The following is a 25350-nucleotide window of genomic DNA, read 5'->3' on the forward strand; positions in this document are numbered from 1 at the left end:
AGAGTAATGCACCAAGTCCAGCAAACACCACCAGGAAGGGCAAAGACAGTGGTGAATAACACATAACAAAGATTGCCTGTTAACAACAACACCAACAAAAAAGCCTCATGACAATATCTTTGACGTCAGAAAAAAAAAGCAGCTCAACCATAAGGTTTAATTTTTAACAGAGGTCTGAAATGGCTGGACAGCCTCAACTATAAGAAAGTACTATTTCTGAATATGGTCGTGCTTTGCATATGTGTGTAAATAGCTTAGACAGTGAGCTCTAATTTCCAGTGACACACTTAGGAGGGGAACTATCAGTCTATCATGCAGCCAAGGACTTGATTCTTCATCTGTCAAGCAGCACTGTAGTAAGTGTCATAAGCGAAACTCAGACATCAGCTCTCTATCATGGAGTTTTTAATGTATATTAATTCCATAATTAGTAAATTATGGAATTTCAATTATGTAGATTCAGTGGTTAAAGATGTAATTTATAGGTTTTGGACTTGTTTTCTTAGACAGCCATTTGGAAACTAACATTTAAATTCTGTTTATATTTAAGCTGCTTATTCAATTTGGTTTATTTCTGTGTATTTAAAATTGCAAAATCAAGACATGTTTTTAACAAAGCAAAACTGACAAAGGTCCTTCCCTGCAGAGAACAACTCCTCCCCACCCCCTTGAAACAAAAGATTATTTTCAATGATTATTTGTCCTTATTATTTTCCAGAGCATAGTTTAACGTTCCCATCTCTGCCACCCTTGCTGATGGTAAGGGCACCCAATCCACTGAATCCTAAGTCAAGAAGCCTCTTGACTGGTCACCTAGTTTATCTCATTTCTTCATGTTCACACCCAAAAAGGAAAAAAAAATTCCAGGATGAAGAGACTCTTGTGATTAAAAACCTCTAGAGAATAATAATAATAACATATTATAAAAATATATGGAATAAAAATTATCATTATTATTATAGTAAACAACTAGCACTTTTTGAGCAGTTACCACAAGGTCATTATTATCTCCATCTTATAGATGAGGAAACTGAAGTTTAGAGAGTTAACTCATTTACCAAATGCTACAGAAAGGGGATTCTTCATGCTTTTATGGGCAAATAATCCCCATATTTAGCAATTCTGCCTACCATTTATCTGTTTCATGCAGTAAACATCTGTTCAGTGTCTGCCAGTGCCAGTTCCTGTCGAAGCCCTAGAGATTCAAAGGTGAACAGAAGTTTTCCTGCCCTCTAGAATCTTACATTTTCTAGGGAGAGACAGACACGAATTCTTCGCAGTGGGATTAATGCTGTAGCAATAAGAGTGTGGCAGGAGAGTGAAGAACTAGGGCTCTGGAGAGAAACTGCCCCCCCGTCACTCTGCAGCCTTGAGCAAGTCACTTGCCATCTCTGCGCCTCGGGTACCCTCGTCGTGAAACGGAGATGAAAACAGTACCTACCTTCAGGGTTGCCTGAAGGACTGAATGCTGGCAAATGTAAAGCACTTGAATCAGAGTCTGCCGCCCAGCAGGTACCCCAGCAACATCTGCTCCTACTGTGAATGTTACAGCATCGCAACATTCACTCCTCTCATGACTGTGACAAGATGTTGTGGGAACATGGACGAAGGCCTTGCAGACTGTGACTTCTGAGCACAGGGCTTGAGGCGGCAGCCACAGAGGCAGGAAGAGAACGGGCGGGGGGAGTGGCCACAACGGCATTATTTCATTTATTTGTTTGTTTGTTTGTTTGTTTATTTATTTGCGTGAAGTATTGTCAGCAGACCATGCGGACAAGGGAATGAAGGAAGGGAAATGGGGAGTGGAGGCAGGCTGCTTCCTCAGTAAGTTTACCCGACAATGAGAAAGACGACAGGAGGAAATAAATGTTCTGTGGCATGAAATACGGAGCCAGTTGGAGGCGAGCAAAAGGATGACCCAGCAGTGCTGAGAGCTCTGCTGGATTGGGAGCAGCGTGTGTTTGGTGACACTGGTCCACATGGCAGTGTGACTTCCATCCCACGGTGTTCAGCTTCCTGGATGTCAAGTGAGGAGGATGACAGTTGGGAAGACCCCTCGCTGTCCAACCTGCACCCTCCTTGCTGTGACGGAAGCCCACTCTCTGCTTCAGGCCCCTTTAGGGCTGGTGGGCAGCAGCTGGAAGCTGGTCATCTTGGGAGAGACTCAGAGCACATTTCCTGGAGCCTTGTCTATTCAAGTTTCGTGGATTTAATTTTTGACTTCTTGGTCATTTTTGTGACTCTTTAGATCCCCTCTCTAGTCTCTCCAAATTCATGTATAGTTGTTGGAGCCCAGACTGTTCCATTAGGGGCTTGAGCCCATGATTCCTATGCGTTGCATTCCTAGGTATGTGTCTGGAATTGTTTTTCTCTTTTGTGTGTTTTTCTCTTTTCTCTTACAGTGCTTCAGTATTCCTCCCCAGGTTCTATCTTCTTGGCATGCCAGAAATGACAGAAAGTAAACTTTAGCTCTCCTTGCCCGTAGCCATTTGAACATTTGGTTCTGTTTTCCCTCCTAACTTTATGACCAATCCAAACTCTTACTAAGACCCTTCCAGTGGTAACGCTTAGCTAAACCCTAGTGGATCACAGTGATGAATAAGACGTGCTTCTTAATGTAAGTGGAGAAAGTAAGCTAAGTACAAAAATGTTCACATGCCAAAAAGGGAGGGCTTTCATTTTAAACTTAGTCCCTTGTTGTATACCCCTCTGCTGACATCATTTTGAATTTTGAATCTATTTCTATTGCACAGCCCTGTTCTTTTCCCAGTTAACAATTTGCCATCATGCAGTCACAGATAATTTTTTCAAGACACCACTCTGAACGGCAGCCCAGACCAGTGATTCTTAAGCTGCCGTGAACAGAAAGAATTATCAGAAGAGCTTTTCCAAGTACACCCACCATGCCTCCCCCAAGATTCTGACCTGCTGCCCTCTCATCCCTTGCTATTTGAGATAATTATCTCCAGCGGTACTGTAACTGATGACAGTGTGTCCTCTCCCTCAAGTGAATAGGGGAAAAGAAAAAAGGCTGGCAATCCAGTTGTAGCTAGCCGAGCACACACTGAAGAAATGATGGATCTGAATCTCTCTTTTCCTGCCACTGTGTTGTCATGACAATATTAGGGGCTGTCACGGTGCTGCTCACCCACCCCACTGTCACAGTGTTTCCAGCACTCTTTGCCTGCTCTGCAGCCTAAAGTCAGAGCCCAGAATTCTCACATACAAAGAAACAGCACAGTGAATAAAAAGAGGGCCACTGAATTGATGAAGACCCAGGTGAACAAAATCCATGTCATATTTCAACCATTAATAATGATAACATGTAAACTACTTTTGAGAGCCTAAGGCTGCTGATCAGAATGTGGCCCAAAAAAGTCAAAACATTTAAATGTGCAAATGTGATTTTTTAGATTCCCAGAGAAAACTGCCCCACTTGACCATTGGATGTTGATTTTGAATTGAAACGTTCATTTTCTATTCCCTGGTGTGTCCAAGGTATTTAGGAAGGATCGTGAGTGTTTTGAAAATTGGGTTTACTGGGTTTATACAGCCCATTGGTGTCTGAGGTCTTTCCGCAGTTACACCTTAGGTATTAAGGTATTTCAGGGCATAAAAATAGCATTGAAGCATCCTTCAACCTCAACTTCAAAGCAGTGTTTCCTCAGTGTGCAGAAAAACATTATAAAGTACAGAGATACGTCATTAACAGATGGTAATGGTGTAAGTTTGTGTCACTTAGAGAACTATTATTAGAACAACCCCATATCAGTCCTCTAGATTTCTCTTTACTTTCTTTTTTTTGTAAGCATATCATTTAAAGAAAAATTTCCTCTTTTTTTAAAGATTGTATTTCTCAATGCAAGCTCGTGGAGAGACTGATAGAGAAAAGTTGCTGTTAATGTATCAGACAAACGATCAAATAATAAATGGACTTTTTCCTCTGAACAGGGACCTGGTGTTAGAAATGACAGCTCTTTTAGCTCAGGTAACTTCCACGTTATATAGAGTAACATTTTGTAAAGATAAAATATTAATTTCTCCCCTGAATTAAATGTAGTAAAACAATATACCTTTCCTAATTCTAAATTCATTTTGCTGTGATTAACACCTTAAAAATTACAGGCATTATAATTACAGTGTGACTTCCATTGCTGACAATTGCAGTGATGCAGAATGAGGCAATATTCCATAAAGAGAACCTAATTTCTTAATTCTCCTGAAAGTATCCCAGTAGGCTTTGCATTTAATAAAGGAGTTTGAGTGTTGAGCAGTGGGACTGCTGATGCCGTGTGGAAATCGTTCAGTAGTCTTATAGGATTTAGTCTTTTAAAAAGCTAAAGCCCTTTCTATTATCTATTGTATCAATTAAGATTAAGTTCAGATGTCTGTGAACCCACACATGTGCGAATTAATAGTGACGATCAAAACAGAAGCGTATTTGTCTCTCACAAAGAGACTGTGGGGTCCAGGGAAGTATGCTCCAAAATATGCCTCAGTGACATATTGATTATTTTGAATTAAAGTTACCTGAGAAACAGCTGGTGAAAAAAAATGATATGTATTTAAAAAAAAAAACCAAAAAAACAAAAAAAAAACACTCTGACCTTCCTCCTTTCCCCTAAAAGCAGGAAATAAATCTCCCATGTGAAGGTGTCCCCCCTCTACCAGGAGGATAGAAAGCACCCTTATCCACAGAGTTAGGGAATTCAAAGCTAAGAAAACTGTATAAACAAACTTTGTTACTTCTTCACTAGCCTGCTACCACAGCACAAGCCCCTTTGCTTTGTTAAATTTTCATAAATAATTGTCTTTTTGTCTAAAAAATGATGCATAAGCAGCCTGCTTTGTTCATTTCAGGAGTCTGTTTTTATGAGACCTCCGTGCGTTAAATAGTTTTTTTTCTCCTATTAATCTGTCTTGTGTCTATTTAATTATTAGACCAGCTAAAAGAAGTCAAGAGAAGTAGAGGGGAAATCTTCCCCTGCCCGACAAGGGATAGGCAAGTTGGTGCCTCTGCAGTCATTCGGGGCATGGCCTTTATCCTGCCTGCCATTCTGCTGTGATCTTCACGGTCCTGGAGATCTGCCAGAGCTCCAGCCATGACATCAGTGTTCGAGGCATCAGACTGGATATGCGCATGCCCCCCTACCTTTGAGAAACTTCCCAGCAGTTACACAGAACACTTCTGTTGATGTTTCTCTAGTCAAAACTTAAGTCACATGGCCTTGCCAACCTACAAGAGTGACTGGAGTGTGTGGTCTTAGCTGGGCGGCAATGAGCCCACCTAAATTCAAGGTTTTTATTACTCAGAAAGGAGGAGAGAATGGTTGGAAGAGGCAACCCACAGTCTCCACCCAGCCTCAGTCTTTACACAGGTTAATTAGGGGGAAATGATATGTCATTATCTTAGATTCCCCAGAGTATTTAGTATTCCCACTCTGCATACCAGCCAGGACATCTTAATCATTCTCTTTATCTACAGCCTATGTTCATAATTCACAAATCTTTGCTCTCCGGCTTGTGTTTTTTTGATGGGCTTCCTCAATTCAACATATCAAGAACTGAACTAATCGTCCTCCCTTCTCTTCTTCCACATTTTGCATCTTCGCTGTGATACTGCCTCTGCTCCATCCCCCAAACAAGCTTCGAATCCTGGAGTTGTCACCGACTCTGCCCTCCCTTGCCCCGTGCCCGAGTCGCCATGCCCTGCCCATTTTCGCTCTGTTCCCTCCTCTCCATGCTGACCACCGTTGCTCTGGTTCAGACCATCATCATATCCTGCTTGCTGTCCTGCATCAGGCTTCAAACCAATATGTTTTCCTCTGGTCTGGTCCCCCAACACACTCTTATCCTCCACCCCGAATCTAGACAGATTGCTCAGGTTACTGGTTTCCACATAGCAAATGACTCCAGGACTCAATCCAGAATAACAATTTGGGCAGAGACAGATAGGGACAGCTCATCTCTGCTTCATATGGCATCAGCTGGCAACGGTTACAGACTGGTTGTGACTTGACAGCTGAGGGCTCGAATCATGTGAAGTCTCGTTCACTCACATGTCTGGGGGCTGATGCCAGGTGTTGCTTGGTACTCCTGCTGGGGGTATCTGCTGGGACACCTGCTTGTGGCCTCTTCAAGTGGCTGCTGATGCTTCCTCACAGAACAGTGATTGGGTGACAAGAGCAATGTCCCAGAAGAGACAAGAAGTGGAAGCTGCCATTTTCTTCAGGTCCAGCCTGGAAACTGTGCCATGCTCGTTTGTTAAGCAACCCTAGTAAATGGGATGGAGATACAGTAAAAATGTGAATCTAGCTACAGCATTCTCTTGCTTAGGTCTAAAATCTGCCTGACTCCCCAGCCTCAACTCTTAATACTCCCTACCCTGAACTTTATGCTCCAAAAAAGCATACCCTCTGGTTCCCTGCACAGTCCCCTGACTTGTATGTGATTCACTTTTTCTTACCTCTTACGCTTTACTTGTTTGTCTGCTCTGCTTGGAACATCTCTACTCCCATGCCTCTACCTGCAGACTCCAGCTTAGCCTTTAATTTTCATCTTAGCTGTCACTCATTCCAGGAAACCTTCTTGAATTCTGCCTGGGCGGGTTCAGTATCTCACCCAGGTTTCTTTTGATGCCCTGAATGTATCTATTGCTGTCCTGATCACAATGGTTTATTATTATTTATTTGTTCCTGCTTTGCACCACTGACTGTGGCCTTCCTGAGAGCAAGGACTATCCCTGTTCATCTTTGTGTCTAGAACAGTGCCTTACACACAATCCATTCTCCATAAATATTCTTGGATGAATGAACATTTGCTAATTTAGTGTACTATCATAACAATCTTGTGGTCATCCAAACTTGAAAGCATTAGTGCTACACTGAGTGTTCCCTTTTTGCAAGTGATAAAAAGCTGAATAAAGGAGAACTAGTCACGTTTTTTCTTGGTGATAGGATTAGGAATGATTCCTTATCACATGCCATTCTTGGTTTTGTTCTCCAAAGGCACAGATGCTCTGTTAAAATCACTCTCATTTTTACTAAAGTTTAAATTCATCTCCTTACTTTAACTTTTAATTTTGTCAAGAAAGCTTCTCCAAGAAAAATTACCATATACTTTGGAGATACATACCTCTAACATTTTTAAAAGGAATTTGAGGAAGGGGTAGAAAGGTAAAGCCATACACATAGAAAATTCTGAGCACATTACTAACTAAGAAGTATACTTTCTCATCGGCAAAAGGAAAGTTAAGCCATACCTCTGATCTTTTCCTCAGAGTAGTTTTTGTGAAGATAAATGAAACATGCTGAGGAAATCTGAGCTCTGTAGAAGAAAAAAGTTCTTTCTGTTGTCGATTTGAGTATCTGCAGGTCCTTGTTGATAATCTGTCTTAATTAGGAAATTCTTTGAGCTGATCATGAGTTGTTGTTCAAAGTGTCTGGTAAGGTGTCATGTTGATGGGAGGCATATTGGGAATGATCTGAGTTGATTTTTAGTTATTTTCCAAATATTTACTGTGCTCATTCTATGCCATATAGTATGCCAGGAGCCAGAGAGAGAGAGACACTGAGCTTGAATGTCCCACTGGAGGGTTTTCTAACAGCCAAAGTTGCCTTGACTGGCCTCGTACGTTTGTAACTACTATTTGTCCAACTGCCATATCCTTGGAGGTTAAATCTTGGTCTGAGGTTTCACAGCTAGCGCTGCTGAGTACTACCTGCTGATAGGTGGGGCCAATGAAAAGCTTGCTCTGGGGGAAGGATTTTGGTGTGTTTGAAGAGCAGATGGACAACTTTTATTTGGTGTGAGGAAATTAGGATGATACCTGACTAGATAGGAGATGAGGGTGAAAAAGCTGAACAGCAAAGCCAAGCCAAGAAGCCAACAAGTGGGGTCAAGGGACCTAGAAAGTTATGAGAATAGACTGTAAGGATGAAGCTCAGCCAAGGAATTTAGACAGTTAACTGGTAAGATTAAGAACTGACTATATGCTTCAATTAAAAAAAAAAAAAACTAGATGGGGAAGTCACAGGGGTCAGAATCTGAGGCTGGTCGTGCTAACAGCTTACCTGCCAGCAGAGGGCCCTTTTGAGATGGGACCATCCCAGTCTTGATGGAACCCTCCGGCTGCTTGTTGGGGAGTGCTGCAGGTAAGGACGTGGATGTTCAGTAGGACATTCATCTGAATGTCCCCCACTCTGTCTCACTTGTTGAGCCCTCTCTGGTACCCTGGACAAAGCATTTAACACAGTTTATCACAACTATTTGTTTATTCTTCAGTCTTCCCTACTAGACAGTAAACTCTTTGAGGATAGGAAACTGGGTTCAAGACTCAATATAGGTTTGGATGAATATATGGGTGGATGTGAGCAGATGGAGAGATGGATGAGTAGGTGGTTGCGTGGGTTGGCCTCTGTGTAGCCTGTTAATAGAAATAAGGATTAACATTCATTCAGGGAGAAAGGGGAATGAAGGGCTTTATTTCCAGGAATAACAGGATGATAGATTGACGGGATGAGTATAGTAACATTTATGGAGAAAACCTAGGAAGAAAATGATAAGAATATAGTACTTGCTCCTGTTATATTCAGTAGAGACCCCTAAAAAGTCTAAGTAATACTTTTTAAAGATTTTTCATAGCTTTATAACTTTTTTAATCTTTCATTTTAAACTTCTACTTTGCATTATTATTATCAATTAAAATAGTACCTTAAGAATGAAAAATTATCAGTGCTGTTTTATAGACAATAGTACAGTAGTGGCCTTTAGCACATGCTACCAGTTATTAACCTTGGGTGGCTAATGTAGAAATGAAACTGCAATGTTTAAATTATAGATTTTTTTTCCATAATTAGACTTCAAATGAAATTTAGATTTTAATAATAGTCCTTATATGTGATTATAAGTTCAATAATTGCACGATTATGACAAATAGATTTATGTATTATATGTTATAAAGAATTTTTAGAAAAAATAAAGCTAATTTTCTTTCTAAAATTTTTTTTAAATATCCTGTATTTTCTCTTTTTTGGGTTTCCAATTAGGTGGAAATTGGAGATTTTGAGAGACCTTTTTCAACTCCAGCAGGGCATATTAATAATCAGTGCAAAACAAATCAAACTCTAAAACAAGTCATAGAGAAAATTTATCCTAAAAGGTATAGAGATGACTCTTCTGAAGAACAGTTAAGGTAAAGAACTATTTGTAACTCTTTAGAGGGCGGACGCACACTAGTTTTCCGGTGATATCTTTCTGTTCAAATTTTAAAGATGATAAGATTGTACATGACAGTTTTCTCAAGAGTTTTTTAATGCTGTTGATTCCCAAGAGGTTATAGGTTTTTTAAAAAAATTTAAGATGTGCCTAGAAATTTTAGTATCTAGATTTAAAACTTTTTTAATGAAAAAAAGTTTACCCGATTCAGAAGATCTGTTTTTCATTTGATTTTCCATTCTTATCCAACTTAATCTTGCCAATAAAAAAAGGAAAAAATTGTCCAAAAAGATATTTAATTTTATGACATGTTTACCAAAAATTTTTTTCTCTTAGGGTATTACATTATAAACAAATTGGAGTAAAAATAAACTATCTTCTTACACTACATTTTCCGTATAAAAATTTTAATTAAACTCAACTAATTTGGAGTTATTATTTTTGAAAGCATATAAAGAAAAGCTGTAATTCAAAAATAGAGGCAAATCCAATTCAAGAAGTTTTCTAAAACAGAAACATTTGAGATCAGTCCTTTGTCTATGTAGAATAAGTGGTTGCCTTCATGATTTTGTTTAAGAGGTTTCCCCTGCATCCAACATCTTTCCAAACCAGAATTGGTCATACCTAAAATTCTGCTGTTGAGGATTCATTCTTCAGTCTCAACTTCTTGTACTTTTCTATAAGAATGAAAGTTATTCCCATAAGAAATTAACTTTTGAACTAATTTATTCGAAGGTTTGATGTTAGCCTATCAGATTTTTAAAATTTATCTGAAGGGGTTGGGGGACGGGGAACCTGGATCATACTGAGAGCACTAATAGTATGAGAATTTGGTAAAAAGAATGCCACTAAAAGGACAAGGGGTGGATGGTGGAGAGACGGGAGTCACAGAACAACAGCTTCATCCAGGTCATGAGTAGGTCTGCCCGTGATGCCTCAGATTGGCTCAAGGAGAGCTTTATCTTGGGAGGATGATACACTGTTCATGCTTTTTATTTTGTGTTTTGCTTTTGTTCTTTTCTAGGCAGCTTTGCCAGCGCCTGTCAACCAGATGGATGGCCCTCCGGGGACACAGTGCTGCTGACTGTGTGCGAATTTATTTGACAGTAGCCAGGAAGTGGCCATTCTTTGGTGCCAAGTTGTTTCTTGCAAGAGTAAGAAAGAATGATTGGTATTCAGTTCAGTAAAATGCAAAACGGTAACAGTAACCCCAGGATTAGTATGTTTGGCCTTTTAAAAGAAAAATAAGGAAATTCCCAACAGTTTAAAGAAAATCATGAAGGGACATGAAGGAAAGGGCAGGAAAGCCATCAACGTCTCTCTTTTCTCCTCTGCTCCACTTCCCGCCCCTTAAATCATTCCCGATACTCAGTAGGCTTAATCATTGGACTGAAGACAACAGCTGAACTCTTTCTTCATTCATCCATTCACTCATTTACTCTCATTCGTTTCCTCATTTGTTTAGTATTTATGAATTCTGTTGGCCAAACACTGAGTTAAGCTCTAGGGATACATAAGCCCATGGTTTCAGATCAGTTCTACTCAAATTCCGGGAACTCAGAACTAGTGTTGCAACAGGCCTGGAAACAACCACTGTGTGGTGAACACGGTTAAGAATGACATGAACAGAGTGCTGCAGGAACACTGAAGAAGAAGAGACGAACCCTGCCAGGGGTTAGATTAAGTGGCTTGTCTAAATGTACATTTAATAAATGGCAGGTTTGTGTCTCAAACCCAGGTCTCTTAATATCAGATTCACTGCTCTTTCCATTAAGCTGCACTGCCTACTCCCCAAGCAAGGTTTTGAATAATAAGTTGTTGTTTTTGCAAATGTTGTGTTGCATTTAGACTGAAAAATATTTCTGTAATTTTGCTTAGCATTTATTATATGGCATATTTTCACCTCTTCATAGCCCATAAACCCATCATCACTTGGGAGTACTTTCCTGTGGCTGGCTGTACATGAGGATGGTTTAAGCATCTTAGAATACAGCTCCATGGTAAGATTAAATCCTTAAGTTTTACATTGAGTCACCTATTTCCATTGCTCAGTGTACCGTAAATAAAAGGTGAATGATACCTTAATTTGATTTTTCTCATACAGAGAAAATATTTTTCCAAATACTATATAATGAATAGTCATTTTGCAAATACAACAATGATTACCATTTAATCTTTTAAAACAAGATTAGACAAAAGGGACACTATGAACTCATCTACAAAACAGAAACAGACTTGCAGACTTAATATACGATTTTATGGTTACTGGGGAAAGGGGGTGGGAGGGGATAAATTTGGGAGTTTGAAATTTACAAATGTAAATAAAAATAGATTCTTCAAAAAGTTTCTTTTGTATAGCACAGGAAACTATGTTCAATATCTTGTAATAACCTTTAATGGAAAAAATATGAAAATGAGTATATGTATGTAAATGCATGACTGGGATATTCTGCTGTACACCAGAAATTGACACATTGTAACTGACTGTATTTCAATTAAAAAAATTAAAAATTAAATTTTTTTTTAAATTTAAAAATAAAAATAAAGTAAGATTAGACAGGTTATATATATATTGTGTATAAGAAAAATATTACGATACCATGAGTAAATTGCAATCATTTGTATTTGCAAAATGACTTCATTTATAGTGTTAGGAGGATTGTTTCCTGTGTAAAATGAAAATCTTTACGATAACATTAAAGTGGAAATTTTAGTCACCAAAGTTTAAGTTCTGTTTCACTAAGGCTTCTAAAACCATGTTTGTAATTTCTCATAATATCACTTACCAGTTCACTTGTACATACACAGTATCTTAGACCTTTTTACATGATTGAATATGAAGTCAAACAAGCTTTGTATATATTCATTTATTCATCTGAAATTCATTTTCTATCATATTTTCTATGTGTCACATTACTTTAAAAATTTTGCACTTTATTTTTAGCCTGGTGAGCAGGGATTGCTAAATTCACCTGTGGGTTGCCTACCTGGGGCTGTAGTCAGGATCACTGAGGATTTCTTGGAAACCAGACCATCCTTTAGTGTTATAGTAACTATTTCTTCTTGTTGAAAAACTTTTTTGAAGGCATTTATATCTCCTTGAATGCTTTTTAGTTCTTGAATAGATCATTGGAAGATAGATTATAAAATCAATGACTTAAGGTGAACAGAAACTGTACACCAATATTGAGTTACCTTAGCTAAGTAAGCCAATTCCTAGATCCCAGGAAATGGATGTACAGGCCAGGAAGTAGTCACTGCTGGGCTGTAGCACTTGAGGCGTTCAATGATGCAATGGTTTACTCACAGTCTTGCAAGCTCATTATTAGACAAACAGATTCCTTTACTTTTAGGCTGTACACCTTTGAATTATACTTTAAAAGTTATTTTAGTATATTGGGAAACTATTTGCTGCATATATGACAAAGGTTTAATATCCTTTACGAACATGGATGTCATATCAATCAGTAAGGATATGATGAACACACCAGTAGACCAATGGGCCAGGGCAAGTCACAGAAGAGACACAAATGTTCAATAAATGTATTTGAAAATGTTAATCTCACTAATAATCAAATAAATTCAGTTTGAAACAGTGAGATTCTACTTTTCACCAGTCAGATTGGCAGTGATTCAAAAGAATGATGATTTCCAGCATTAGCAAGACTGTGATGCTGGGAATGTAAATAAGTATAACCTTTCTGAGTTTGGAAAAAGTCTCAAAATTGTCCTTACTTTTTTGAGATAGCAGTTTCAGTTGTTGAGGTTTATGACCAAAGAAATAATTAGGTATGTGTGTTATGAAATATGTCCCAAAATACTCACTGGAGTATTGTTTATGATAGTTAACAGATTTACGTATTCTTCAATAGGAGATAAGTAATGTCTATAAAATCTAAATAAATGTCTACAAAATTACTTATAATGTTATACAAGTACATTTGTTGTCATGGAAAGATGTTCATAACATGTTGAGTGAAAAGAAGCAAAATGTTAAAAAGAAGCAGTTATGCATGACACTATGTTTATCAAAATATATATATATCAGGGTGAACTGTATGGATTTGCCAATATTTGGCCATTTTTTACCTTAAAAAGCATAGTTTCATTTGATTCAACCTAATACATAGAAAGATAATCAGCCTAATACATAGAAAGTGTAAATACTATGTAAATAGTTGTAGGTGCATGGCAGATTCATTTTGCTTTTTGGAACCTGATGGAATTTTTTTTTAAAGTATTTTCAATCTGTAGTTGGTTGATTGTATCCACATTTTAATGGAGATAAATGTTGTTAATCGTCTCTCAACTTTTTTTGAAAATAAAGTGTGTAACATATTTCCATTTTCTTCTCTTTGAAGAGGTTAATAGTCAGCTATGTGTACAAGAGTCTAATGACCTTTGGAGGTTATCAAGATGATTTTATGATAGTCATTAACAATACGCATTCAAAGGACAAACCAACAGAGAAATTACTTTTTGCCGTGGCAAAACCCAAAGTGAGTAGAAGCCTTTTCGCTGTTGTATGCTAGTTTTTTCCCATACTAAAACATATATTGTGCAAAGACTAAATTCTCAATGGGAAAACATGCTTTACTTATAATCAAACAAGCATAGATCCAAATTTTGGCTTACCTCATCTTTCTAAGTCTTGGTTTCTTCATCTAAAGAGCGGTATGATGCTAACTTTTTTTTTTTTTTTTTTTTTTTTTTTGCTTAAGAATTAAATGAAGGAACTGTAAAGTATTTAGCCCAGTGCCTGGTATACAGAAAGTTTAAAATAGATGGTCTTGGCCTACGTAGTTGTTGTCAGGTACTTTATACACATCATCTTATTTACTTGGAGTAATTTGCTTTATTCATTTATTTAGTGGGAAGAGTGAGGTTCTATGATTAAAATATACTTGTTTCTTTACTACTTTTAGCAAGCTATAGTTTTAATGTCTATAAGTAAAAGCAATAAATAAAAGGGCTACATTCTAACATGTAATTCCAATTTTAGGAAAAAACATGAGAAATTAATTTTTCTAAAACTATAACCATCTTAAAATTGTCAACCAAAAGAGACTACTTTTTTTAGAATTTGAACCTTTAAAAAAATGGCGTATATGTCTCTTAATTAAATCTGTACTTAAGTAAAGGCAGATAGTAAGTGCAGATCATGGCACACTCAGTGCTTTAGTTTAAATAAAGAGTTGATAAAATACACTGAATTTCTTATTCATATATTCACAAATGTGGCTTTAAGATAACTGATAGAATTGTACGACTGTCACATTTTCTAATACTGCCACTAAATTTGATTTTTTTTTTTAATTATCACTCTTTCTGCTGGCTTAAGTAATGGAAAAATAGGTCAGTGCCTTGATGGTGCTGAACATACAAGTACCCTTGAGCAGCACAGGTATGAACTGCACAGGTCCACTTACACATGGATTTTTTTCAACAGGAAATACTACATTAGTACATGATCCATGGCTTACTAACTCCACGGATGTGAAACTGTGGATACAGAATTACCGTGGATACAAAGGGCCACTGTAAAGTTAGGCATGGATTTTTGACTGCTCAGCGTGTTGGCACCCTTAACCCCTGTGTTGTTCAAATATCAACTGTACTGCACTGTTTGATCTGGTTAAAAGGGAATTCTGGTAGCTTGGGCACTTGCAAATGGAGACTTCCCATGGCCAACTCTTCACTCTCTCTTGGAAGTGATGAGAACTTCTCAGGACTATAACACTTCTGCTTTTCTTGTTCTAGATTCTTGAAATCACTCTGTTGATCGCCAGCTACATAAACAACTTCTATCAGCAAAAGGCAGTTCACCATCTCTCTGCTCCAGCGCTGCTCTCAGCTCGGACCCGGGGTCCCCAAGCCAGGGTGATGGGAAGCCAGCCCCTTCTGTCAAGCAGCAGACCAACCAAAGGCCCCACTTTACTCTGAAAGTCAGGGGTCTGAGCATCCACTCCTTTTCCTCCAAGCAATGGCTGCGTCATCTCCAAATAAGTTCATTTACATCTGGCAGCAGGGCACCCAGACAGTAGTATTCCATTCTTTAAAAATAATGGGGGTTACTACTTTATTTGATTCATAAATATTCAAACGAATGCTATTCATGAAACATAAACACAAAATTTTCCCACATACTGATTTTCTCTTAGATTAATTAATTGGGTTAGCATTCATCATTTTTTCCATCGCCTTCTCCGTTGCCATCAGATGCATCATGCCATATGGCTTTTTTCTCTTTTTTAAAAAAATAAGCTAACAATTTTTAGAAAGGGAGATTCAAGGGAGTTTTGCCAAACTCTCATTTGGCAAACCAGTTGATGATTTGGAAATGCTCACTGCCAAAAAATTAAGTACTGTTATTAAGTGGGCTTTTAATTAATGAAACAGTATTTAGAAAGAAGTAGAGTATGCGGTGTAAGAAACACCTGCAGGGTGGTGTTGAAGGGTAAATTTTAAAGCAAGAACAGTAAGTCTTCTGGCTCTATGAAGCATTGTGTGAGAAAACAGGAGGTAGGTAACCAGAACCCCTGTGTGGTATTAGAAAGTGTACCCTGTCACCTTTTCAGATCACTGGAGTGTAAAACTTAAAACAAGACCGTGATTCCTGACATTCTTTGGCTGTCAGCATAACCCAAGTTCACTGGAATATTGCCCACATTTCATTACATGGGTGCTGGGTCATCTTGACCTTGCTTTATTAAATAATAATATCTTTGAAAACAAAGACAACTCTTAAAGCTTTGCGTTATAAAGTCCTTTCTAATTATAGTTTTAAAATAAATTCCCAAAAATATTTTTTAAAAGAAAAGAGAAAGGAACTCTTCTGTCAAAAGAGGTACATTTTAGTTAATACAATCTAGAAATGTATTACTTTACTAAGTTACATAAGTGGTCAGTACATTCCAGTATGTGTCAAAATTAGGTACTTATTGTTCATGATAAAAATGAAACTGTGATAAGACATGAAAATTATATTGTAAAAATGTTTAATTATAGAGGTAATCATGAGTATACTTAATTTTATTTATGTGTAGAATATTTTATATTTATATTTTGGACATATATTTATCATTTTGTGTGTGCTATTTTTTAACCAATTTGGAAAAAAAAGTTAGCTGCTGAATTAATTTGTTGGCAGAGCCTTCATGTTTTCTCTTTTGCTGCTTTCTCCGTATGGCAGTGTCCTGTTCTCACACCAAGCCTTTTTAAAATGTTCCATCCAATGTTAGCATCCTTAGAAAGGACAGAGCCAAGAAATACACTGATCAAGTAAAATTTTGCTTTTTGGTCATGACAAAGGTCAAAACCCCCATAGAAATAGATTTCCTTTTACTATTTCCCCTAAATCTTTTGAGCCCCAACCATCACTGTGTAAGCAAATTAATTTTTGAGAATCAGCTGGCTACCAGTTTGGTGACTCTCAGGAGTCTTTTGGCTGGGATACAGTAGAGTTTCTGAGTTCCCAGAAAACCATTTCATAATCATTGGTTGGTAAGCCAGAGGCTTGGCAGAGTTGTTACATATGTGTGAGGACTTTATTCTCAGGCAGTAGTTAGTTCACCATCTGGTAAGTGCGCCTCCAAAATCTTCTAATTTAACCAAGTAGTGAAGGCTTAGCTGAAACGGTAGTACCCTAGACTTGGCATTTATTTTTGATAGAGAGCAGAGATAAAATATTTTGATGGAAAGAAATCAACTTTCTGTAACTGATGATGTGAAAATTTTATTTTCTGGGAAATTACTTATATAGCCATTTAAAAAATTCAAAGTATGTTATTATGATTGGTTACAAGAGAATAATGTTACATGTTTAATTATAATATTTGTCTCCTATCATTTTCTTCCCTTTCAATCATAATAAATGATTTACAAAACCCATTTCAAGCATTATCTTTTGAATAATCTTCAAGAAATACCTAATGTTTTCATTGTCAAAGCTGAGGTGTACTACTAGTGAAAATGGTAGTTATTACCTCCTTCTCTTGCACTCCTGCTTTGTCTTCAGTGTTGCTTTGTTTTATCCATATAAAAGGAAGCTCTTTTGGCAAATTGTAATTTTGATATGTATGTACGCACATTGACACATGTACGATATGTGTGAATCATGAGGTTCTCCCATGATTTCAAAAAATTTTAATGGAGCTTATTTCATATAGGTGAGTTGATTAGACTGTGTTCTAAAAGTTTATCTTAAGTGTTCTGGATTTCTGTGTGTGTGTGTCCTTAAAGTCAAATACTGCCATAGTTCAGAAATGAGTTTAACTCTCAATTTGAAAGAAAAGGCAGTTATAACTTACAAAGAGTCTTTGCTTGAAAAATGTGTTTATTAGTGGTTGTTTGGACATTTTTTTCCATAGGAAAAAAAATACATGGTAGTCATTTTCCTAGAACAATACTTGTAACCCATAATTGTACTGAAGTATAATCCTGAAGAATTAACCATATTAACCATATTTCTCTAGAAACAGGCTTTATGTGTTCCTGGGATGCCAAGAACACATTTCACCTGTCTACCCATCCCCAGCTGTCGTGGAATTTGGACTTCCTCAATGCAGAGTCTCTGGGCTGATTCCTGTGGAGCAAAGGCTCCAGAAATGAGGAGACTAAGGAAGAGAAAGTGAAGAGCAGGAGTAACAACGTGAAGAAGCTTTTCTGCTGACGGGTTCATGCAGGTATTGCCTCTCCTCTCAAACTTCCCTCTATTTTCTCCCTACGAGAGCAATTTTAAACTCCAAATTAAGGTAAACTCTGTACATAGAGATTTAGGGTGAAATAAGAGTTGTCCATATTTCACTGAGACCAAGACTCAAGCTCTTCTTGGGCATTTAAGTGGGAAGGTCAGTTCTAAATGAAGAGTTGGTTGGGCCTGGGCAGAGGCTAAGGTGAGGAGATGAGATAAACACTCGCTCTATAGTATCATTTTCCCTATTGAGCTTAATTTTACCTAAATTGAACATAGTCACAGTGATTCTGGAGGCACATTTATAATCAACATCAATCCAAAAACCTTCATTGGATGCTTTTTAAGTATTTCTGGGTCCAATAATAGGCAGGAAACAAAAACTTTTAGACGGGCAACATCTATTAGCAAATAACTCCAAAATAAGACATAAATGTTCATCCCAGCATGGGAAATACAGTTCCCTTCCTTCCAACACTTCGCTAACATAATTTTCTAATTCACAGGGTTTGTGGGGGGAGTGGCATCCTTTTCTGAAGGTGTTGCTGGGTTCTATTGGTGGCTTTATTAAAATCAGAGGATTCTTCAAAAGCAACAAAATAAAAAATAGATAAATGGGACTACATCAAACTTAAAAACTTCTGCATGTCAAAAGAAACAATCAACAGAGTGAAAAGGCATCCAACAGACTGGGAGAAAATAACTGCAAAGCATATATCTGATAAGGGGTCAATGTCCAGAATATATCAGCATATATATAGTTTAACAACAAAAAGCAACCTGAGTAGGAAATGGACTTGAAGAAAGAAGATACACAAATAGCCAATAAGCACAGAAAAAGATGCTTGCCATCGCTAATCATAAAGGAAATGCAATCAAAACTACAATGACATATCACCTCATACCCATCAAGAGAGGCCACTCACTATCAAAAGAACAGAAAACAAGAAGTGTTGGAGAGGATGCAGAGAAGTTGGAACTCTTGGCACTGTTAGTGGAAATGCAAAATGGTACCACCATTATGGGAAATGATATGGAGGTTCCTCAGAAAATAAAAAATAGGATTACCATATGATCCAGCAATTCCACATCCAGGTATATATCCAAAAGAACTCAAAGTAGGATTGCAGAGATATTTACACACCCATGTTCATCACAGTTTTATTCATGAAGCAACCTAATGTCCATCAACAGATAAATGGATAAAGAAAATGTGGAATATACATACAATGATGTATTACACAGCCTTAAAAAAGAAAAATCCTATTAATGCATGATTTTTAAAAATGAGAATTTCATCTATAATTGTTTAAAGATGTAAAAAAAAAAGGGAAGAAGGAAATCCTATCACATGCTACAACCTGGATGAAACTCAAGGACCTTATGCTAAGCAAAATGTCAATCAAGAAAGGACAAATATTGTGTGATTCCACTCATATGAAATATCTACAGTAGCCAAAATCATAGAAGCAAAAACTAGGGAAGTAGTTATCAAGGATTGCAGGAGGGGGAAGTGGGCATTAATGTTTAATGGGTATACAGTATCCACGCTGCAAGATGAAAAAGTTCCAGATATCTCTTGCATAACAATGTGACAACAGTTAATATTACTGAACTGTACACTTAAAATAGCTAAGAAGGTATGTGTTACGAGTTTTTTACCATAATAATAAAGAAATCAGATGACTCTTCAACAGTGGCAGTGGCTGGAAAAGGCTAATTCCCTGTCTCACTATGTGGACCTAAGGAATCCCTAGCAGAGTCCCTGAGAACTGAATGTTGGGTAGTTCCAGAGATGGCTGAGAAGTGATTAACTTCCTCAATTTCTAGAAAATACTATGAGCTTATCAAACTCCAGTAAGTGTTGCCTTTTATGAAAGAAAAGTGTATAGAAAATGAGTAACCTTGGAAAAGCTTAAGGAGAGTTATTAGCTTTGGGATTATGCACAGATTATAAGATTTTTTCCCCCTGGGATAAAGTGAGTATCATTAACACTGATGTCATACCCCCACTGTTCTACTGGAACTTTTTAATGTAAGATTACCAGTGACCCACTAACTGCCAAATCCAGTGGACTCCAGATGATCCAGCTGTCTACTGGATGGTATCTCAAACTCACCATGCCCTCAAAACCTGGTTCTTTGACTCTGTGCCCCCAACAATTGGTCAACAGTATCATCAACTCATCAGTCACCCAAGAGGGAAATACTGACTTTTCTTCCCTTCCTCAAGCCTTCACTTTCTGCTCTCTAGTAACTATATTAGCCAGCACTGATTTTGTTGTAAATTCGAAAATTCAACTTGAACTAACTTAGACTAAAAGGAGAAAGCTTATTACAAGGATACTAGTATGTATCACACAATCAGAGAGCTAAGCAACCAAATCCAAAGAAAGAGGAAGACACGAGCCTCAAGGACAATCAGAACCACGAGATTTGAGCCAGTACTTTCTCTTGACATAGCTCTGCGTCTGCTTCCTGTTCCCTCACCACAACATAGCTTCTGTATTTAGCAGGAAATATGGCAGTTTTCTCCAGAGAGGGAAAGACTTCATTTTCCTAATTCTAGCTTGAAAAATTCCAGAGACGGACTCTGATTAGTCTAACTCCTGTTAGGTGTTTACTCTGAACCACCTGAAACATTCATATTAGAAGAATGCATAAGTAAATTACTAAAAATCTATATAGTGGAAGCTTATGCAGCCATCAAAATTATGTTTATTATGGGTTTTTAAAAAATTGATATGGGAAAACACATGTTAAAACCAGAATGTTAATGAACTTTATAGTAAAATCTCAACAATGTGAGAAAGATTAGAAAAAATTAAAATGAAATACATCAAAACGTTTAATAGTTGTTACTTCTGGCATTTGCTTATTATACCCTTTTTATTTTTTCTATATACCTTTTTTAAAATTTACTACAATAAGCTTATATAACTTTGAAAACAAGGGGAAAGTGTAAGAACTCTGTCACTTTCTGGGCAATTGTTAATAGCCTCCATATGGGCTTCCAGATGCCAAAGCACCCTTCACACAGCTGCAAAAAATTACCTCACTGATGCAGGCTCAGTCACGGCACACTTATTTGAAATCTTATTTGGTTTCTCATAACAACACAGTAAAATCCAGACTGCAAGATCTTTCACTGTAGCTCAGTCTACCTGCCCAGTTTGGTCTCCCACCTTGGCGCCACCCTTAACTAGTCACAGGTCCCCATATATGCCCTGAACACATTTTTATCCTTCTGCACTGTTGCTCATCTTATCCAGCAAGCAGTGTAAAATTGTCTCCTCTTTATCACCACCATTGAAATCTGTGAGTCTTCTTGGGCTGATCCAGCACGGGAGCTCAGATCTTTGTATATTCTTACCTTAAGAACAGTTTTCATCTACCCAGTGAAGTCACTTTCTCTAAGTATGAAGCCTCAGGAGGCATAAGGGTAGAAAAGGGAATTCACCTGCTCAATCAGATCAACTGAATCAACTGAATTACTCCTAGATCAGTGCTGGTGATCAGGGCCCAGCCAGATAATTTTCACCTTCCTTGTTATCAGGCTCCCTGCTTCAACCACCTTTCCCAGTTATCCGCACAATTATAACTTTAAAGTGCCAGTCCTGTGCCTGGTACAGAGCAAACACTTGGCAAAATGTTAGCTGCCATTACTGTTAACCATACCAACAGGTCTTCTGAACTAACATGCAAAGGGAGTCTAAAGTTCCAGAACCCAAATCATTACGATTCATCACAACTTCTCCCACATCAGTTTGTGAGTTTATAGGCTGGCTAGCCCCAGGATGTAGATGCTGAGTTAATGGTAGAAGTAGCAATATCCCTTGCTATCAGCCTTCCTTCATTGAATGCTACTCCATTACTTCCCTTCCTATATGCAACTGTAGTCTTCTCTGTCTCCAGAATGCACCTAGATGTTGGAAGAATTTTGTCCCCAAAGATTTTATCTGAAATGAATGCCTTGTTTTTCCCTACCAACCATCTACTTCATTTCCTTGTGTTTCTTTGTTCAAAGTAGCTGATTAGCAGTTTACCACATGATAACAAGTGTTAAGCACTTATAATGTGTCAGACACACGTAAGTTATGTTTTACATATACTTATCTTATTTAAAACTCGTAATTTCCCCTTTCTTTACAGGATCAGAAACTAAGGCTCAGAGAAATTGAATAATTTATCCATTGTGGCAATGTGGTAACTTAACCAGTGTGGCTGAGTCAGGACTTAAACCTAAGTCTACCTTTCTCCAAAGCCCAAATTCTTGAACATTACACCATGGAGACCGAGACAAATGGCAGAAGGGTGGAGGGGGAGTTTCTCCTTCAAATATTCAGGACATCTTGGGCTAAAGAACCTGGGTCTACCAGCATTCAAGACAGATCAAACACTGTCACTGCCATGAATGTTTCACCAACTGTTTTAGGCATAGTCACTTGTTCTTATGTAAATTGTACCTCTCTGCAATAGCGTGTATCACTGGCTTCCTTTTGGTAGCTATACTTAGTCTTTCTCAAGGTTAGGGGTCTTCATTCCTTATTCTGAGTAGCACATAGTCTTGCATATAGCAATAACTCCATGTTTGATACTGATTTGGAGATAAAGTAAATGGAGTATTCTGGACATGTATTTGCTTTCTTAGCTTATTAATAAATGATGTGCTATTGCATAAAACCCAGTATAACTAAACAAGCAGAAAGTTGGAAAGTACTGAAATGGTAAATATTTTTTGCCTCTAATAAATCATAGAATACAGCTCAGGAGGTTTTTTTCACCCTCCATTCCCAAATTGTTGCTATTAGGGAATAAAAAGTAATTAGAGAGGGCAGAGACCCTTGGCATGCAGTCAGTACTTTCAGTGGAATATTTTTTGAATAAAAGAACACTTCCAGCCCAGAGCTTTTAGGTCCCGGTTTTATTACCACCGTCTCTCTCTCAAGTCTTGAGGGAAGAAGCGGGGGATGTGTTTTGGAAAAAGAACGCTGAGAACTACATTTCCCATGATGCCCGTCATTCGCACGCAAGCCGTACTTGTGACGTCGCTACCATGGCAACCCAGGACCAGGAACTCTCCGAGTTCGCGGTCCGGTTGATTCTAGAGTGGGCCTTACGCGGCGACCACGATCCTGGGGCAGCCAAGCCACTATGCCCAGGTATCCATCTCTACAACCCTGCTTGCGCCTGGCTTACGCTCCTCTCTAGAGCCTCCCCTCTTCCCCAACCCACTTGGAAGGGATGGGCGTTGAGGAGGAGAGGCGGCTGGAGGTAGTTGCGGGGGTGGGGTGGTAAGAATCCATGCGTGACGGTGGAAGTAAATTGTGGGTCTGCCCTGCTTGCAGCTCTTGTCTGGATGGTCAAAGGGCCGTAGGCACTATCCTTGAGAATGTGGATTTTGAAATAGGTGGAAAAGTTACCCAGGTGAAAAAGTTAAGAGATGTTGAAACATCATTCAACTCCAATCATTCACTTAAATAAGAGTTTCTCACGGGCTACGGAATGTTCTAGAAGCTGGGTTTCAGGCGGTGAGCCAGACCACAAAGCCGCTTCCTCTGGGACCACCCCTCCGGGTGCAGGGGTTCACAACAACCATAAATGAGGGGAAACTTGTGAAAGCACTCCGAAAAATGTAAGATGACATTTAAAGGCGCGTTGGGGTAGGATTTTAATCACCTATTACCATTTAGCTTTTCCCTTATATGATGTCAGTTTTTAATTACTAGTTCTCAAGACCATACCTAAAACTTTTATGAACCACTTATAAGGACTTAGGTGGGGGTGGGGAGGAGGGGAGTCCGAGAGTCCATCATAGAGCAGGTTGAGTCTTTTTTTCTCACACTGGATCCACGATGTGATCTCCATTAAGTTTATGAACCTTAAAAATTGTCAGCTTCCATTCAGCATGTAATTGGTTACAGTTATAAATATTTCCACCAGTGGCACGACTGGTTACAGTAAGTCCTTCCCTCTTTTCTTCTGGGAACTTGGAAAGCAGATAATCACATTATGAAGAAATGGTGTGTAATTGAGGAGCAAGCAGGCCCGGGCTGAGGGCCTCACCTGTGAAATAATTGTGTGTATTTTAATGCAAACATTTAGAGTCACTTATTTTGATTTTTTGTAACTCCCTTTTTTATTCCTGGTTCTTTAATGATAATAATGATAAACACTCAATAATTTTAGGTAATTTTCGGTAATTATATATAGGCCAAACACTAACCTAAGTGAATTATCACGTTTTAACACTCATGACAATGCTGTATAGTTGGTATTCTTTTTTAAGCAGCATTTTAGAGATGGAGAAACAGAGATGAACTTGGGGACTAGCACAGAAGTTTGCATATATTAAGTGTTCAATAAATACTTGTTAAATTACTAAAGGAATGAAGAATCCAGAGAGATTAGGTAGCTTGCCCAATTTGGCATACTTTATGTAGAAAGTAGCAGATTCGAGCTTATATCAAATCTTGCTCATTTTTTTTTTTAGTTCAATACTCCGTATTTCATTTAGGCTTTACTTTTAAAAAAAAGATATAATCTTATTTGTATAAAATATTATATGTATGTGGACTAATGAAAGGATGATTTTCCAAAGTGATTTTCGGTGATTTTTTTCCCTTTCTTTATATTTTAAAAAAGAAATCTTGAGCCAGAAAATATAATTAAAAACAAAGAAACGAATTCCAGGGAGCAAAGATTATGTGACACATTGGTTTTGCACGTTCACCATTTTCCTAGATGTTGGTGGTTTTCAAGTTGTACATTTCCAAAAGTCATGGTACATTCATGTGTGTGTGTGTGAGAGGCTAACACAGCTTTCAGCCTTGCCCGGAAGCCCTCAAATCCGGGTGAAAAAGGCTCGGTTTATCATTTTCCTGTTTCTCTGATGCACAAAGAAAATGACTAATCCTCAGAAGTTTTATCAGCTTATGGTCCCCTCAAGATAATGTCGATTTATTTCACAAATTTGACTGAAATAAAATTCCTCTGAGCTTGAAATAAATTTTAGGAAGGATTCTTTTTGTTTCTCTAAACTTTGGTTTTCTGCCTCTCTTACAGTGAAACGCTCTGGGAAATCGCAAAAGCTGAAGTGGAAAAACGGGGCAGTAATGGAAGTGAAGGTGATGGAGTTGAAATTGGAGAAAAGTCTGTTTTCTTCATTGGCAGTAAAAATGGGGTAATGCATTTTTTCCAACCTTTTCTTCCCCCAAGTTTTGTGATGATTTAACAACCAGTGGTAAAATTTATTTTAATACTTTGGTGAGAATTTAGATGCTCCAGCTCTTTAACCAGATGACCAATCTCTGGCTGGCTGGTTGGATCTGGCTGGGTGGGTGGGGACCAACATCCAGCCTGACTCTTGTCAAGCGGTGTGCCCTGACCTGGATCACAGCATCCCGGAGGAAGAGGTGCTTGTTTCTGATTAGACAGCCCAG

General features: G+C 38.1%; 2 protein-coding genes across 2 annotated transcripts in view; both read left to right on the forward strand.

Annotated features, from left to right (window-relative positions):
• Positions 1-17108, forward strand: part of LOC102537131 (pleckstrin homology domain-containing family H member 2-like) — an 85563-nt gene extending 68455 nt beyond the window's left edge. Inside the window, exons 25-30 of the mRNA XM_072949423.1 lie at positions 3847-3988; positions 9048-9193; positions 10241-10370; positions 11130-11216; positions 13578-13715; positions 14977-17108. Of these exons, the coding sequence (XP_072805524.1) occupies positions 3847-3988; positions 9048-9193; positions 10241-10370; positions 11130-11216; positions 13578-13715; positions 14977-15159 (826 nt within the window). The 3' untranslated portion in view covers positions 15160-17108. The remainder of the gene's footprint in view (positions 1-3846; positions 3989-9047; positions 9194-10240; positions 10371-11129; positions 11217-13577; positions 13716-14976) is intronic.
• A 5876-nt stretch (positions 17109-22984) lies between these two features.
• The window catches only part of LOC116280047 (cytoplasmic dynein 2 light intermediate chain 1-like), a 35828-nt gene continuing 33462 nt past the window's right edge, over positions 22985-25350 (forward strand). The window contains exons 1-2 of the mRNA XM_072949424.1: positions 22985-23070; positions 24974-25091. Of these exons, the coding sequence (XP_072805525.1) occupies positions 23063-23070; positions 24974-25091 (126 nt within the window). The 5' untranslated portion in view covers positions 22985-23062. The remainder of the gene's footprint in view (positions 23071-24973; positions 25092-25350) is intronic.

This window comes from Vicugna pacos, chromosome 25, assembly GCF_048564905.1.
Source record: "Vicugna pacos chromosome 25, VicPac4, whole genome shotgun sequence".
Classification (NCBI taxonomy): Eukaryota; Metazoa; Chordata; class Mammalia; order Artiodactyla; family Camelidae; genus Vicugna; species Vicugna pacos.